Genomic DNA, 15,130 nt, shown 5'->3' with positions numbered 1-15,130 from the left:
ATCACTAACTCACAGGTGTGGTCTATCAATATCAGGTGGTATTTTGCACAAATGTAGAATGACTGCTGTATAATTTTACTTTAAACATAAGTGGCATATTATTACTTTTGACCCTGTCAGCTGGGACAAAAGTAACACAACAATACAAGCTAGATTTTTCGTGTTACCACCCTTGTATTTAATAAATAAACATGACTGTGACCTTGTTAATTTGTAACTGCAAACATCTTTTGTCCTTTATCATAATTTTTTTTTTTTTTAAATTACATTTTTATTTTAAATATTCAGTTTCAAAAGTAACCTGATGGCCCAAACTTGAATTGTTTAGAATATTTCATATTATATTAAGGATAAATTATAAATATATAATATAAATATGCAAATGTGTGCACGTACAACAGGGGGAAATGGTAAGATGGACATTGGAAAAAACAATGTAGAAAGATATGGATTAAATGTAAATAAAAATAAGGTAAAAACGAATAAGCTATTAAGAGCAAATACAAATTTGACATTTCATAATGACTTTAAAATTGTTTTAGTAAGAGCAGTGTGAGTGAGCTGCATGTTGAGTGTTTTTTAACAACTGTAGCTTACTGACCTCCTTAGGCGACATGCCAAAAATAAATATCAGCTGCCCTCTTGATGTAAGCCTGCAGCTTCTTCTCTTGGTCCACAGAGAAGACTCTAGAATATGATCTGTACCCTGGCGGTCTGGTCTTCTCCCTACTGGTCTCTGCCCTCCTCCTGCAGTACCTGAGCAAAGTGACATGGCATATGCCATGCGACTTAGCAGCTGCCCTGAGACTGATGTTTCTGACAGAGATGTCCAGAAACGCCGTCTCACATACATCGTGCAGAATCAGACCTCTGTCTGTCTTTCTGACCTTCACTCTTGGCATATTCTGTTGGTATAATATAACATAAACATGTTTCAATACATGCTGCAACGCAGAGAAAGTCACCACATTAGCAGCGGGACAAAATAAACACTTGTGGTCAGGTGTATCGGGACAAAAGTAACAAGTGTTAGGCCTACTTTAGTCCCGACTGGAACTCCTGAGATATAAACACGATTTATTTTTATATTTAAATTTATATTTTTAATTAAACATTACTGTGACACATGAAACGAGTGACACAACTTGTAATTCGAAGAACAGTCCCGCTTCAGAAATTTATTTACCGTGCTCGAAAACAGTTTTCCAGAGACTACCGCGGGAAACGATGACGAAATCACCTGATATTTGACAGCTTTATCAAGGGTTGCATGCTGAAGGTGCTCTCACAGCTTGGACTGCAAGTGCAATCAGGGCTCTGAGAAAATCGCCTTGTTACTTTCGTCCCGTGTTACTTTCGCCCGGTTTACCCCTACATTAACTTAGCAAGTAGTAGTATTGTCTCTGAGTAAGCAGACAAATTTATAGAGAACCCTGTGTGGGAGGACTTTAAAGTCAAAGCTTTATACATAAAGTAATGTCAGTCATGCTGAATCATATAGGCCTAATGTTGGTAAACATTAAACACACTACCTACTTATAAAAAGATCAGCCTTTATTGATTCCCCAGACGAGAAATCAAGTTTTCCAGCAGCACAAAGACAGAGAGAAGTACAAATAATAGTTAAAAGTAAAGTTAAATATATAAAGTAAATAAAATAAAATAAAAAAGAAACTGTACAAGAGCGTTTAAACTCAATATTACAAGACCAATAATATACAAACTACCCACGACTAGTGAGTAGCAGCGACGTTAGCAAAATATAAAACATGTAAGAGTAATATGATACTGTCAGCTAAAACAGTGTACAGTGTATTATATACTAGGATTATGTAATTAACTTAGTTATTAATACATTTTATTATTGAGATATGATGTAGTACATTATGCAGTAAACAAATATGTAAATAAATACATATATAATGTTATCATCAATACACACATTATTATAACATAGTATGATATAGTGCAGTAAGATAGAGTAGGCCTACAGGATATAAGTATAATTTAAGGTGAAATGTAATGATATAGCACAGAATAAAAGGCAATAGAATAAACAAAAGATATGCATAATATAGTCAGTGGTGGAAGAAGTATTCAGATCCTTTACTTATCTAAAAGTCCTAATTGCCCACTGTGAAAATACTCCACTACAAGTAAAAGTCTGATGGCAGGCTGATGGCAGTGGAAGAAGTAGTAGCCTATATTTAATGTAGACATGGCACATAGTGAAATGAGATTTTTTTTTAAATATCTAAACTAATATAAATACACTAAAGCCTGGGTTTAAAAAAATAATTTTCAGCTTATGTTAAGTTTCCTTATAAGGTTTACTTTGAATAAATAATTTAAAAATATGTAATAACAGTTTGGGGAGATGCACTTGTGAAAAATCATAAAAACAAGGAAAAGTCCAACATTACATGAGGAGAAGCTGAAACATTTAGTAATTGTGAGAAAATAATGTTAATTGAGCATAAAATATATCTAACACATCTATTTCACATTTGCCAATTTATATTTAAAGACCATATTTATTTAAGAAATGCAGGAATGTAAGATAATGAAATAATGCCATAGGGGGAAAAAAAAGACTCTTTGGAATTTTAAATTTGAATGATTGAAGATATATCTTGCACAGTTTTCATCATATTTAATGCAAGAAATTCAACATATTTATGGTACAAATGGTGCATTTTTTTAAATTGTTAAATAATAACAGGCATTTTTGCTTTTTTCACTATTATCTTCCTTTTATGAATTGTGCTGATTTAAGATTCATGATTTCCATCTGACAGATTACATGAAGGAGAAAACATCTTAATACAAATGGTTTCTACTGTTTTCCCCACTGCAGCCAAGATCAATAAACACTGGACACCACTCTGGAGGTACTTTTGATCAACTTTTATTAAAATGCTGCCCATCTTTGCTGCTTGCACATTGTTCTTCATGTTCCACACAGTAATGCTTCACTTCACAGATAAGGTTCATTTAACAGACTTAACATGGGAATGTGCACAAATGTCTCAGTTAACAATCAAAAGTCATTTTTGTTTATGTTAAATAAATACATTTGAATAGACTGTGCTCAAGAGTTCAGAGAATGTTGAGGATAAGGATCCTTCAAGTTCAGTTCAGTACAGCGAAGGAAATACAGATCCTCAGATCCACATCAGAGCTGATTTTGTTGGATGGTATCAAAATGCAGCTGGGCAAAGTGACAAAAAGAGTGAGACTATATACACACACATGTATACATATTTTCAGAACAAGCTACAATTTACAATTAATCACAACATTATACCACTTAAATATGTGCTGTAAATGCTTTCCATTATCTCTTCATACTTGCGGGGTATTCACTTCAGCTTTTGCATTCTCTAGTTGATATTTTGCAGTTAGGCTACTCATATTATGGTAAAAACAACAATTTTAAAAAATATTCACAGATCAAGGCTTGCTGACTTTCATTCACTGCTGCCCTTTAAAACCGCTTTCAAGTTAAACATAAACACTAACTTTCAACACTCACTAAACTTCACACGCACAAAGCTGTTCGGGCCTTCACTTCTCAACGACACACAAAGCTGGGGCCCAAGACATGTCCATCCATTACATGCAACTATGTGATCATGCACAGCGCATGGAGTCTTGCACTGCCGCATTCATCAGGTCTGTCGAGCTCGAAAACGAGACGAGAAAGAGGAGCAGCCGCTGTCACTTCTTTGGCTGTTAAACTGTCAGCAGCGTTCCATCTCGTGTCCTTGCAGCAGCACGCAGCTGAACATTTTTTGAAATGTAGACATGAAACCATGTCTTGAATCAGGGCTGAAGAGGGACAAGAGAAAGAAAGAGATTTGTTTAGATTTGCAGAAATGATGGTGCTGACATTACACAGTGAATTGCTTTTACAGAATCTGTCAGGCTAAGATCGGTTTGGAAGGACACTTACAGTTGTGAATTGATGAGTTGGGTCTTTGCGTAATTCCAACTCCTCACCGAGTCGTTCCTCCTCCTCGGCTCTTCTGTAATCTGGTCCCAGATATCCGTGTTGACCCATAGGGACCCGGGCAGGGTCAGGCTGGATCGTGTGCAGGTAATCCAACGGCACAGAGGGCAGGAGACGGTGTGGATGCCGCCGTCCAGCTTGGCCATTTTCTCCAAGCAGGGGGCGCAGAAGGTGTGGTTGCAGTGGAGGACCCGGGGGATCCGGTCGCTGCGTGAGTACTCGTTGCAGCACACGACACACTCGAGCTCATCATTTATGAACATGGTGACTGAGCAATGTAGATGTAGAGGGTGTCGGACAGACTGGAAGCAGAGTGTTTCCCTTAACCAGAGGCAACCTGTAGAACACAACGAGACAAATTAGAAGTCAGTATCAAGTAGGACTACAGCTCATCAAATACTCATTATTACTACAATACAAAAGCATCTAGCAGCCATTTTAGAGCAGTACTTACTTTCAAGATTGATTGAGTCCCCTGCGTTACAACTTAAGCTAAAGTTTCTGCTGAACTGGTTGAGGTTTTCTGTGGCTGTTGTTCTTATGTTGGGCTCTTTTAAAAACAACTCCCTGCAGACGTGACCAATCCTGACACAGGAGGACTCCGACATTTCCAAGGAAGCGCTGCCTTCAGGTAAACAGTGTTCTGTGGAACTGCGCGCAGGAAACAAGATGATCGTTGACGTGCACAGAGCTTCCATAGCCTCTTTTATAATATAATCAAAAGATTATAGCCTTGGTAAACAATCTCAATTTGATTTATATGACATTTTTATTTGGAGCAAAAGAAATCGTTGACCTCAATGTTTAAAAACTGGCAGAACGTTTATGGGCATTTTAAAGTACGATTTTTCACAGAAGCAGATAAAAGGAAAGTAAAATGCCCTGCCAAGCAGGGTAATTTATTTGCATTTACTATGAAAACATACAATGTCACACAAGAATAACTGAAGCATGGAAATTTGGGCATTTGCTGTATAATCACACAATCGCACTCCCATCATCAGCAGTATGTTTTTTCTTTTTTTTTTTTTTTTAAAGATGGTGCCAAGAAAGAACAAAAAGGCAAATCTTCTGCTTTCAGACCATTGTTCTGTTGAAACATTAGATACACAGTAGAACCATCTTTACTAAATGCAATGCACAACAGTAAATTATCAGCAATTATGTGAACCCGGGGCCATGGCCTGTCATCCTGTTTGCCTGCACTGCCCTGCTTTGCAAACAATAGACGTTTTCCTTACTAGCCCAGTCTGTTTCTATAAATAAAGAGAACGAAACACAAGAAAAAAAATGGTCAAAAATAATATACAGAAACAAAATGTTGGTTCTCTTCACGTGTCTCCATACTTGGACCTATATAGAGTGGCGCTATACTGGTCAGCTAAGCCAATTTTTAAAAAAGGTACTGGTCTCTAATTACTTCTGTGCAGACACTGGGTTCACTGCTTGGCTCATGGGTTGACAGTTGAGAACAGACCCTGTATCAGTAGCTCTTCACAGACCGCCAGAACAGGTTTGTGTTTTTATGCTTTTTATCAACATGGATATATAAAAAAGAGAAGTACTTCTCAGTACTCTGTTGTAAGACTACTTTATGCATCAGGGGTAAGCTATGGTGCAGAAAATAGACCCTATGACACACATAACAAGTACTGACAAGTGTGCGAGTTTCTATTTGCATCACATTGTTTCATACTGTTTTTGGAACCTGTATTAGGTTTCGCTTTTTTTTTGTTGTTGTTGCATATATTGGTTTTCTTTTTTGTTTACCTGTAGTTTCCTCTTTTGACATTTTTCACTGATTACTTTACTGACCTTTCAAGTTCAGAAATCAGATCATAAATATTCCTGTGCTCCCATTTCCTGCTCAACATGATCTAAGACAGTTCCCATGAACTTCAATTTGTTCCAAATTACCTGTGGCATTATGAAACCTCAAACAGTGTAGGCATGCCAATCTTTCAAAAGTGACTACATTTTCTCGAGTAATAGACGAGTTGCATGGTCTATAAAATGGTGCAAAATGTTGATCTGTGTTCCCCAAAGCCTGAGATGACATGTCCTTGTTTTGGCCACGACTCAAAAGGTACTTAGTTTACTGTCAAAGAGGAATAAAGAAACCACAAAATATTTGCATTTAAGAAGGTGAAATCAGAGAATTTAGACTCCCCCGCTTAAAAATGACTAAAACTGATTATCAAAATAGTTGGCGATTAATTTAGCAGTTGACAACTGACTGAGGAATCATTGCAGCTCTACTAAGCTATACAGCGATCATCTGAGTCTGTGGTCTTTCATCTGGAAATCATTACTTTCTTAGGAAAACAACTGACAGCTGTAGAGAACTGCAGCCTCAGGTTATTAAACTGGATGTGTTGGTGCTCTTCAACAGAAATGCATAAATAGGAAGAGTGACTCCCAATACCAAAAAAAGGTTGTTCGGATCAAGACACTTCAAATGAACGATGTTGATTATGAGAAACACACGACAGGCCTTTGTGCTTCTCCTTTTTGACTATGAAAATGTTTGGAGCTGCAATGACATCAAGTCACAGCCTGAGGAGTCTCTAATGATCTGATGAGCAACCAGGTAACACTGCAGAGGAAATACCTGCTGCGCATGTGACCCGGTCAGAGCTTTGAGAATGACCTACTAGTGTCAGAAAGAAGCTTTTATCAGTAATGTTCGTGATGAGTGCAGGAGAACAAGGATGCGTTTAAGGTCCCCTCAGTAAAGCATATTTGTGTGGTTGCCTCCAGCATGGTGCAACAAACTATGACCTGTTTGCATGTCCTAAGCTCTACACTCTTCCACAACCCATGAGCCAAGTTTGTTCCTACTGTAGACATAAACCACTGAAGCACAGAGTGGATCACAACCGTTTTAATAAGCCCCTCCAATCCCCCGGCCCTACTGCCACTCCCGTCCACTCCCCCACCTCCCCCTCTTCTCTATCCTCCCTGGGTGGGTCGGCTTTGAGTTTCCGTCTTCCAAAGTCCATGGTGGTGGTGGTTGTGGTGGTGGTGGTCGTGGAGGGGTTTAAACCCAGGACTGAACATCCCTCCCCCACGTAGTGTGTTTGTAGAATGTGGAGTCCACAAGTTGGCTCACCTGCAGGGGGGAGCACCACCCTACAACACCAGCTCCTCTCACTCCTGGGCTATGCTCCTCAGCACGTACTTGACTGTATAGGCGAACGCTGCAAAGCCTACAATCACAAACAGGTTGGCTAGAGCACCACCTAGAAGTCCATGGTTGCGATTGGCCTGTTGCAGGCCGGGGGCGGGGTTGGCGCCACCGAGCGGGACGGGCCCTCCGTTGAGGGCAGGGAGGCCGTAGTGGGCCTGCTGAGGGTCCCCATCAGGCACCACATCGGGTAAGGGGAGAGGCTGAGTGCGGGCGCTTAACTCCTCCTGGGCCTTCTGTTTCTGCTTCATTTCCTGGTGGAGGGAAGGAAAGAAACAGGAGGATATTAGGCCGCCAAAAAAGAAAGAAGAGGGAAGACGACAAGAAGTTAGAGATCACCTCACACGTACATCGACTACATCAGGAAACAGCTCACAGAACACTTTATCCTTGAGGTTGAAGGCCAGGCTTTGGGCTGACAGCTGTCTTTTCTGGAAAATAAAAAATAAAATGCAAATAATTAAATTTTTACGACATTGAAAGGTCATTTATCACCGCGTGCTGCTTTGACAGTCATATGTTTGTACTCACTGTGTAGTCTGAGGTCTCAATGCTGCCAAGGGTGGGGCCTTTCTCCACCATGAAGCTGAGCAGACCTGTGAGGATGGTGGAGACAGACCACGCAGGGTTCCACGTGTCTGGATGGAAGTCTGTGATGGACAAACATAACCTGTGGAGGGAAAACAGGCAAAGTTACAGACAAGTTCTAAAACAATGACCAAGTCATTTTTTAAAAACTCTTAAAATCCTTAATTCTCATTTAATTCACCAAAAGGAAAGGGCATTCTTACCTTGTATTACACTTAAATCTCCCATTTGGTGTTATCATATAGATGCTTGGTGGTTTAAAAGGAAATTCCCGGGGAAATACGAGTTTTCCATGATAATATCCCCCTAAGACAAAACATATTGTGAGATTCTGGGCAAGACAACATGACTCATGGTTACAGATCACGTCTCTGATTTCATTTGCAAAACTGCAGAAATCAGCAGGAATCAACATGCTCAAAATACATTAAAAGAAGCAGCTGATGCTGAGGAGTAGGTGTCGGTTAAGTGTTTACCTTCATATGGAGTTTTCTCAGGACCTCTGACTACATAGTGCCTGAAGAAGACAGAGAAGATTTCCTAAATTTTAGCAACATCATTACAAACAAAACACGTTTGGTTAAACCTCCGTCCTTAGACCTGCATTAACGTGCTAGCAATAGCCCAGAATCAGACTCTGCTGCATGTTTCCTTTAATTCTTTTTTCTTTTCCATAGTCATTTATTTTCAGGAGCACCCTGGTCTTGTGGTTAAGATGCATATCATACAACAGAAAACATCCCCGGGACCTCGAGTATTATATTTTATATATTATTTATATTTTTTATATTTTCAGATCACAAGAAGTCTATCTGCAGTCGATCTGTGATGCACGGACCGAGATGAAAGATTTTTGAATTCTCTGCTCTAGCCAAATAAAGGTTCTAACTGTCTTCACCAGGTTTACCTTGTTAAATAAAAACAGACAGCACACACTGGCAATGAAACAAACTTATTTGGTTCCTTGCCTGCGCATGTCTGGTAAGGCCAAGATAAAAGTACACCTACAACTAACCCCCCATCCAGAGTACAAGGACAGAAAATACCTGAACACGACCATGAGAAATTATTGGGGGAGATACATATTTAGAATAATATGCCTGATATGTTATATTTAATTAATATAACCCCCCCCACACACACACAAGAAATGCCATGACCTGTAGTGTCGCATAATCCGTTGCAAATATTCCACTGAGGGCATGTTGAAGCATGTGAACAAATCACATCAGCGAACCAGGAAGAAAGGACAAATGACTCATCTTGGCAGTGGCACACTTACAATCACATGCAATGCGGACGTCATAATATTAATAAAAGACATGGATACTCTGGAATAATAAAATGATTTTACCTGGAAGAGGAAATATTAAAAATACAGCCCCAACACACCACCTCTAGTGGTGTCTGGCCATGCAGTTTTAGCCACCAAAATTTCACTCGTGGTTACTTTTAAAAATGTCAACACCCACGTCCGTCTTTCCAGAAACAATGTCCCATTACCTCTGGATGATCTGAAAGCACCCGGTCTAGCATCAAGTCCACAGAGCGGAGACCAAACAAGGTAACAGTAACAGCAACTTTTGGCATTTAACTGAAATCATGACTATTGAGTTGAAGGCTAGCAAAAGTAAGCTACAATTCTCAAATGTAATTGTATACAAGTGCATTTGTTGTTATTGTTCTCCGTCTGGTTGGGCCGTAAGTTTGTGTTGTAACGTCATAGTCATGACTTACACAGCTGATTACGGTTCAGACGGTGTGGGCGCCAAGCAAAAGTACATCTTAAACGATTAGTTTGAAGTTTTCTCTAATATATATTGTGATATGAAAAAATACAGGAATTGACGTCAGTTGCTCTATGTAAAAATAATTAGGCATCCTAGAATTATTGTGGTGATTTGGTAGGTGAAAATGCATAGAAACAAAAAATAAATCAGCTGAAAAATGTCTTTTTAGTGTGAATACTTTTTTGAGTGCAAACTGCAACAAACCAAGAACCCTTAAATCGGAATCCGTGTATGGTTCGTTCTTTGATTATTTCGTTTCAAAACCAAATCAGCAAAAATGGATAAACAGAAAACAAAAAACAGATACCGGTTTTTGTTTTTCTGTTTTAAAACCAAAACAGAAAAATACTGATTTTGATATTTAATGAGTCAGATTTGTTTAACTTTGTGTGTTATACTTGATAAACCTAGCAGCAGATACATTTGGGCGATGGCGGTGCCTGATTAAATGTAATTAAGATAAGCTTGAACATCAACATAAGTGGGTTTTTAGTTGGAAAAACAGGACAATATTATATAGCTGCAGTACCGGAGGCTGCTACTGGCTCAACGTTCAGTTTGTAATTCACTAGCAACTGGAACAGGAACGCTTTCCTGAGAATTTTAAGATTTCTTCAGTTTAAAATTAATTCACTGATAGTTGTCAATACATCCAGCGGTACACAGCAAACATGAACTGTTATTAGTTAATTTGGCAAGCTGTATATTAACGAATCATACACAGATTAAAAGGTTCGGGTAATTTTTGTTCAGCGTCTCTCGGCTACACTGTTTCGTCCTGACCTTTATTTTCGGAGATGGAAGAACTTAGAAAGTTGCGCACCGCTGCGGAGAACCTCCCGCTGTAGGAACACATGGATTAGGAGCGTCGGACATCATCCAGCCAGAGGGAACGACCACTGACCGTCCAGCGCGGTGTTTGTATTGGCAAAACAACTCATAGGTCTACCGCCGGAGAGGGAGCGGGCGCTGGAGCGTACAGGGCGAGAGAGAGGAGGTCGCAGGAGCGACCTGGTATGCTGCGGACAGTCGGCGATCCCTCTGGCTGGATGAAGCCCGCTACTGATTTACACATGATCCATGATGATAGGCTACAGAAAATTTGAAATGAATGGCAAAAATAGCATATTGTCGGTATTTTAAAGACCCCCCAAAATATTACAAATCATGTTTTCAGGGGAGCTCATGTCTTATTAAGAGGTGTAAAGCTCCCCTGGCTCCCCCCGTAGTTCGCACCCTGCCCGTAACCTTGAGAAAAAACCCTTGATAAACATATTTGGGTATTCTTAGATCGCTCAGGTAACCAGCTGCTTCAGGTCAGCCCAAAACAAAATGCTTCCTTGATGGTGATGTACTTAATCTAGAAATTGGAGAATTGGAGTGCTTGAGTGGCTCCTCCAGCGTGACGCAATCTTGCAAAACAAGTATATTCTCATATTTCTTTTTTCGTATGTGGCTATAATAGGCCTATACTGCTCACTTCTACAATCATACAATCGCCATAGTTGATATGAGATACGACTTAAGAAATAGCTTTAGCCAATAGGCTATAAAATAAAATAAATTGCTTAAATATGTAATGTTGACTTTTTGTTTCACATTGTATATGACACCGTTCTGCGGGTTCTGGCCCTCCATTCACCCCAACCATGTTCTTACTCGGTCTTTTCTGTTAAATATCATATACCTGCCTTTACCGTCACAGAGAGATGCTACAGGGCTTCCCCCACTGCGTTGACCTACGACGCTATAACAATCCCCAGTGCATTACAAACAGACCCCAATAGGCCTCGACCACGCCATATGTGACGAGTCCGGGAGAGAGAACAGGTTTTAGGGATACAACACCAGTCAAAGATAGAACAAAATGCAGCTCCTTTGTTTTCAGTAATGGGTTTAAAACAGAAAAGTTTTTTAGTAAGTCTGTGTTTTGGTTTTCCGTTTTGGTTTTGAAACAAAATAATGAAAGAACGAACCATACATGGATTAATCTGAGTAAATGATGTTACATCATACAAACTTCTCTTGTAGATTTAGTCATGGAAAATGAGAACCTTGAATTTTCCTTTTGTATCAACAGCAAAAAAGTCCAGGTGGTTGAGTTAATTTGACTTCCTTGACATTGCATTGTTCTGCGATGAAACTATTGTACAAGTGCACATTGCAATAACAATGCTCCAACGATATATTGTGCTGTCACCACTAAACCTGGAAAGACATGTTACTGTTGAATTGTTTTATGCAACTGCTCAATGCTGTGGACACAGCTCATAGTCTGAAACAGTCATCTTGAAACCTGGGAAAATAAACTGAAACCTAAGGTAACTTGCGTAAAGCACCCATTTAAAAAGGAGCCTTTAGTATCCAGTATTTTAGCAAAGACAAATATGCAGAAAAAATATATATCATTTATTTTTTTCCTTTATATCATTTTCCTATTCCTCATTTAAATCATCTTAGGACCCTCAGGTTTATCTTGGAAGCCCATAGGTTCACTGTAGTTTAATCTCATCCTGAACAAAAAAGAAGAAGCTGTTTGTTGCATTGCAAACACTTTTGTTTTGTTAACTTAAATGTATGTTTTTATAAGAATTTAACCTGTTTTTTAGTATTCAAAAGGAGAAAAAAAGAGACATAGTGACTATTTAACAAAAGTGTCAAAACTATTGGATGTTTAAACTGTGCTGATCACATAAAAAGAGTCAGAGTTAGAGCACTGAAATGCAACATAGCCTTGGTGATGATTTTTGGCTGGGTGCCTTGCAAGGATGGAGATCTTACCATTCCAGGATGTTGGAGGGGAGAGGTTCTGCACAGATGTAAGGCACAGGGTCTTTCTTTATCCTGAGGTAATCCTGCTTCAGGCGCTGAGTGGCTGTAGTTGGAGCTCTCTTATTCCCGTTGTTGTTCATCTGAGGATTTAGACAACATGGAAAAAGGAGATACTGAAATGTGTGTATTGATTTGCTTAGTTGAAATTTGTTACTGATACACAGTGGTGGTATTATCAGGACATATTTTATTGCAATCCTAGGTCAATTTTTAGCCTTCCTTTACTGCATACATTTAAACTCTGGAGCTGTTCTGCTTTACCAGTTTATGACTGTGTTCATTTGACTGGTGGCATGTTGGTGCTCACGCTGTGTGTGTCTTACATAGGCTCAGGCTCTATGAACAGTGCTTCGTCTCAGCTATGAAATCCTGTTGTTAAATGTAATTTAATGTATAGAGTAAATACAGCACACAGTATGATCGATTACCAATTTCTTCCACTGATATCATGATGCATCAACGTTGGCAGGATTGTCAACCATGATTGTGTACAACATATTGTGATAGTATGACATCGGCCAGTGGAAAGCTTTAATTGAGTAGCACCCCTGAAGTTTTGGGGAAACATTTATTTTAATGCTGGACTGATGATATATGGTTTGCCTTTTAACTGATCAATGAAGTGGTTTGTTGTGTAGTGGTTTCAATATTTTATTCTAATGTAAATGTATGCTAATTCACAACATTCATCCCTGTAAGAGCTTTTTGGAAATAAACCATTAAAACAGTAAGGGAAAAAGAAAAGTACAGAAGTACAATACAACACAAAATAAAAGGAGGTAAAATGAGTATATTAAGATATGATAAACACGCGTAACAGGAACTACAGAAGACTCGATGTGAGCACAAGTTTGTTGCTGAACCAACCAATAAGTAGTTGTGAGCTGTTGCCCAGAGTCTGACCCAACTCCATTAATCTCAAAAGCAGTCAATCTACAGTCACACACAAAAAAAAGAAAAGCAGCACAATCTCACATTCAAGAAGTTGTTTTATCACAAATGTCAGAGATTGATTAAATCTGTTGATTGACTACCCTTTTATTCATGTAATTGTTTCAACTAGTTGTAGAATCAGGTGGCATACTAGGTTACTGGTGAGTAATGTAAACTACAGCAATGCATCAAATGATGGACTGAAGATTGATGATTATTTACATCTCTCCAGGAACTGGAACTGCACTGTAACGTTAGCTATGTATTACTCCAGTGCTTATTCTTATATTTTATTAAATTATTTTAAAATACTAAATTAACACGTCTGTGCAACATTGCCTTGTGATTCTTAATTTTATTTTGCTATCTTATGTAAATCACTTTTAATCGCCTTGTTTTTGAATGGTGCTGTACAAATACACTTTCCATGCCTTACCAAGTAACGTGCATCATTTCAATTTTAAAATGTGGCGTTCAAGTAACGTTATTACTCCTAAAATGGAAACACGTAAAGTAAGGTACTTGGGAGGTATTTTGAGATTGTACTTTGCTACACATATGGACAACACGTCTTTCCACCTCAGCCCATTGAAAACAGGATAACTTCCCAATCAGCCTACTGCCTTGCTGTCATGTGGCTAACAGCTGACAATACAACGCTAATGAGCTGTAGCCGAACTGTAACAGTGTTGAAATTATGTCAGTTTCACTTCCAATTAAATAAGACGCCGCTTTGCGTTTACGCAACTTGTGTTAGCTGAGGCTAATCCGCTACTTTGGAAACCACGCTAATGTTGACGCCAAAGCTAACTGAGCGTATCGATATGTTAGCTCGATAACGGAGAGTTAACGTTAAGTCAACGTTACTCAACCGCCGACTGTAAACAAACAGTGCAGACCAACATCAAACTGCAGAATGACATCATGTGTGGCTTTATTAATCCCACCGTGGCTACACTGTCCGTCCAGGCAGGCTAACTCGACACGGCGGCTGAGATCAAGCTAGCAGGTAACGTTAACTTGCAGCCGGTGAGAAGTCCTGTGTTACTGTGTTAGCCACCAACTGCTAACGTAGGCCACAGCTATGTTTAGGTTAGCCACCTAGCGTTAGCATAAACAGTAGTTATTAAGGAGAGGAGAGCTGGCCCCCACACCTCTCGCACTAACTAGAGGGCGTGTATGACTGACACACGCACATACATACCTCTCCAGAGACCCCAGTGAAAACAGGTATCCGTGACTGGACACGAAATAAGGCTGTTATTTCTATTGTCAAACCCAAAAGCGATAAGACGATGACACCAACGTAGCTTTAGCAATCGCCAGCAGGAGAAAAATGACACTTCCGGTTCTTCTTCTTCATTTGTGTTACAGCCGCTGAAAAATGCCACAGAAAGCGCATTACTGGCACCAGCTGATCTGGAGTATTATTCCTAATTATAATCTTTCAAAAACTCCAGTAATATCTAATAAATATTGTGAGCTGCCCTAGAATAAAATTCCTTATAATCATAATATAAATACTTACATTTGCAGTCTGTACCGCACCAAGACAGACCTGACACATTACAAAGGCGTCTGTGTCTATACTGTGTTACTGTTTCTGCACCTTTTCAACAACAATCAGTGCTGTTACACAAAGCTGCATTAAGATTCTTGTTGCTGTATGTGTTGTCAGAGTTTAAAAGAAAACAGATTGACTAGTGTATTTTGTATGATGCTTTGGCAATATTGTTCGTGCCAATAAAGCTAATTTGAATTGAATTGAAATGCACAAAAACATCCCGT

General features: G+C 39.2%; 2 protein-coding genes across 2 annotated transcripts; both read right to left on the bottom strand.

Annotated features, from left to right (window-relative positions):
• Positions 1 to 2,892: 2,892 nt before the first annotated feature.
• On the bottom strand, positions 2,893 to 4,757 carry LOC119886613. Its single transcript, XM_038697464.1, has 3 exons — positions 4,467 to 4,757; positions 3,956 to 4,349; positions 2,893 to 3,831 (listed from the first exon to the last, which is right to left on the bottom strand). The coding sequence occupies exons 1-3, from the start codon at positions 4,708 to 4,710 to the stop codon at positions 3,744 to 3,746; spliced, it is 726 nt and encodes a 241-aa protein (XP_038553392.1). The 5' UTR covers positions 4,711 to 4,757; the 3' UTR covers positions 2,893 to 3,743.
• Positions 4,758 to 4,885: 128 nt separating this feature from the next.
• Positions 4,886 to 14,945, bottom strand: ube2j2 (ubiquitin-conjugating enzyme E2, J2 (UBC6 homolog, yeast)). The gene is made up of 8 exons (XM_038697463.1): positions 14,871 to 14,945; positions 14,547 to 14,719; positions 12,359 to 12,489; positions 8,264 to 8,304; positions 7,991 to 8,093; positions 7,731 to 7,869; positions 7,550 to 7,630; positions 4,886 to 7,453 (listed from the first exon to the last, which is right to left on the bottom strand). Exons 3-8 carry the CDS (start codon positions 12,487 to 12,489, stop codon positions 7,163 to 7,165), a joined length of 786 nt encoding a protein of 261 aa, XP_038553391.1. The 5' UTR covers positions 14,547 to 14,719; positions 14,871 to 14,945; the 3' UTR covers positions 4,886 to 7,162.
• Positions 14,946 to 15,130: the final 185 nt, after the last annotated feature.

Source organism: Micropterus salmoides, unplaced genomic scaffold, assembly GCF_014851395.1.
Source record: "Micropterus salmoides isolate LMB-PRFRI ecotype aquatic unplaced genomic scaffold, ASM1485139v1 Ms_hic_scaffold_4, whole genome shotgun sequence".
In the NCBI taxonomy this organism is placed as follows: Eukaryota; Metazoa; Chordata; class Actinopteri; order Centrarchiformes; family Centrarchidae; genus Micropterus; species Micropterus salmoides.
The sequence above is the reverse complement of the archived record's forward strand: the minus strand, read 5'-3'. Positions and strand labels throughout refer to the sequence as shown.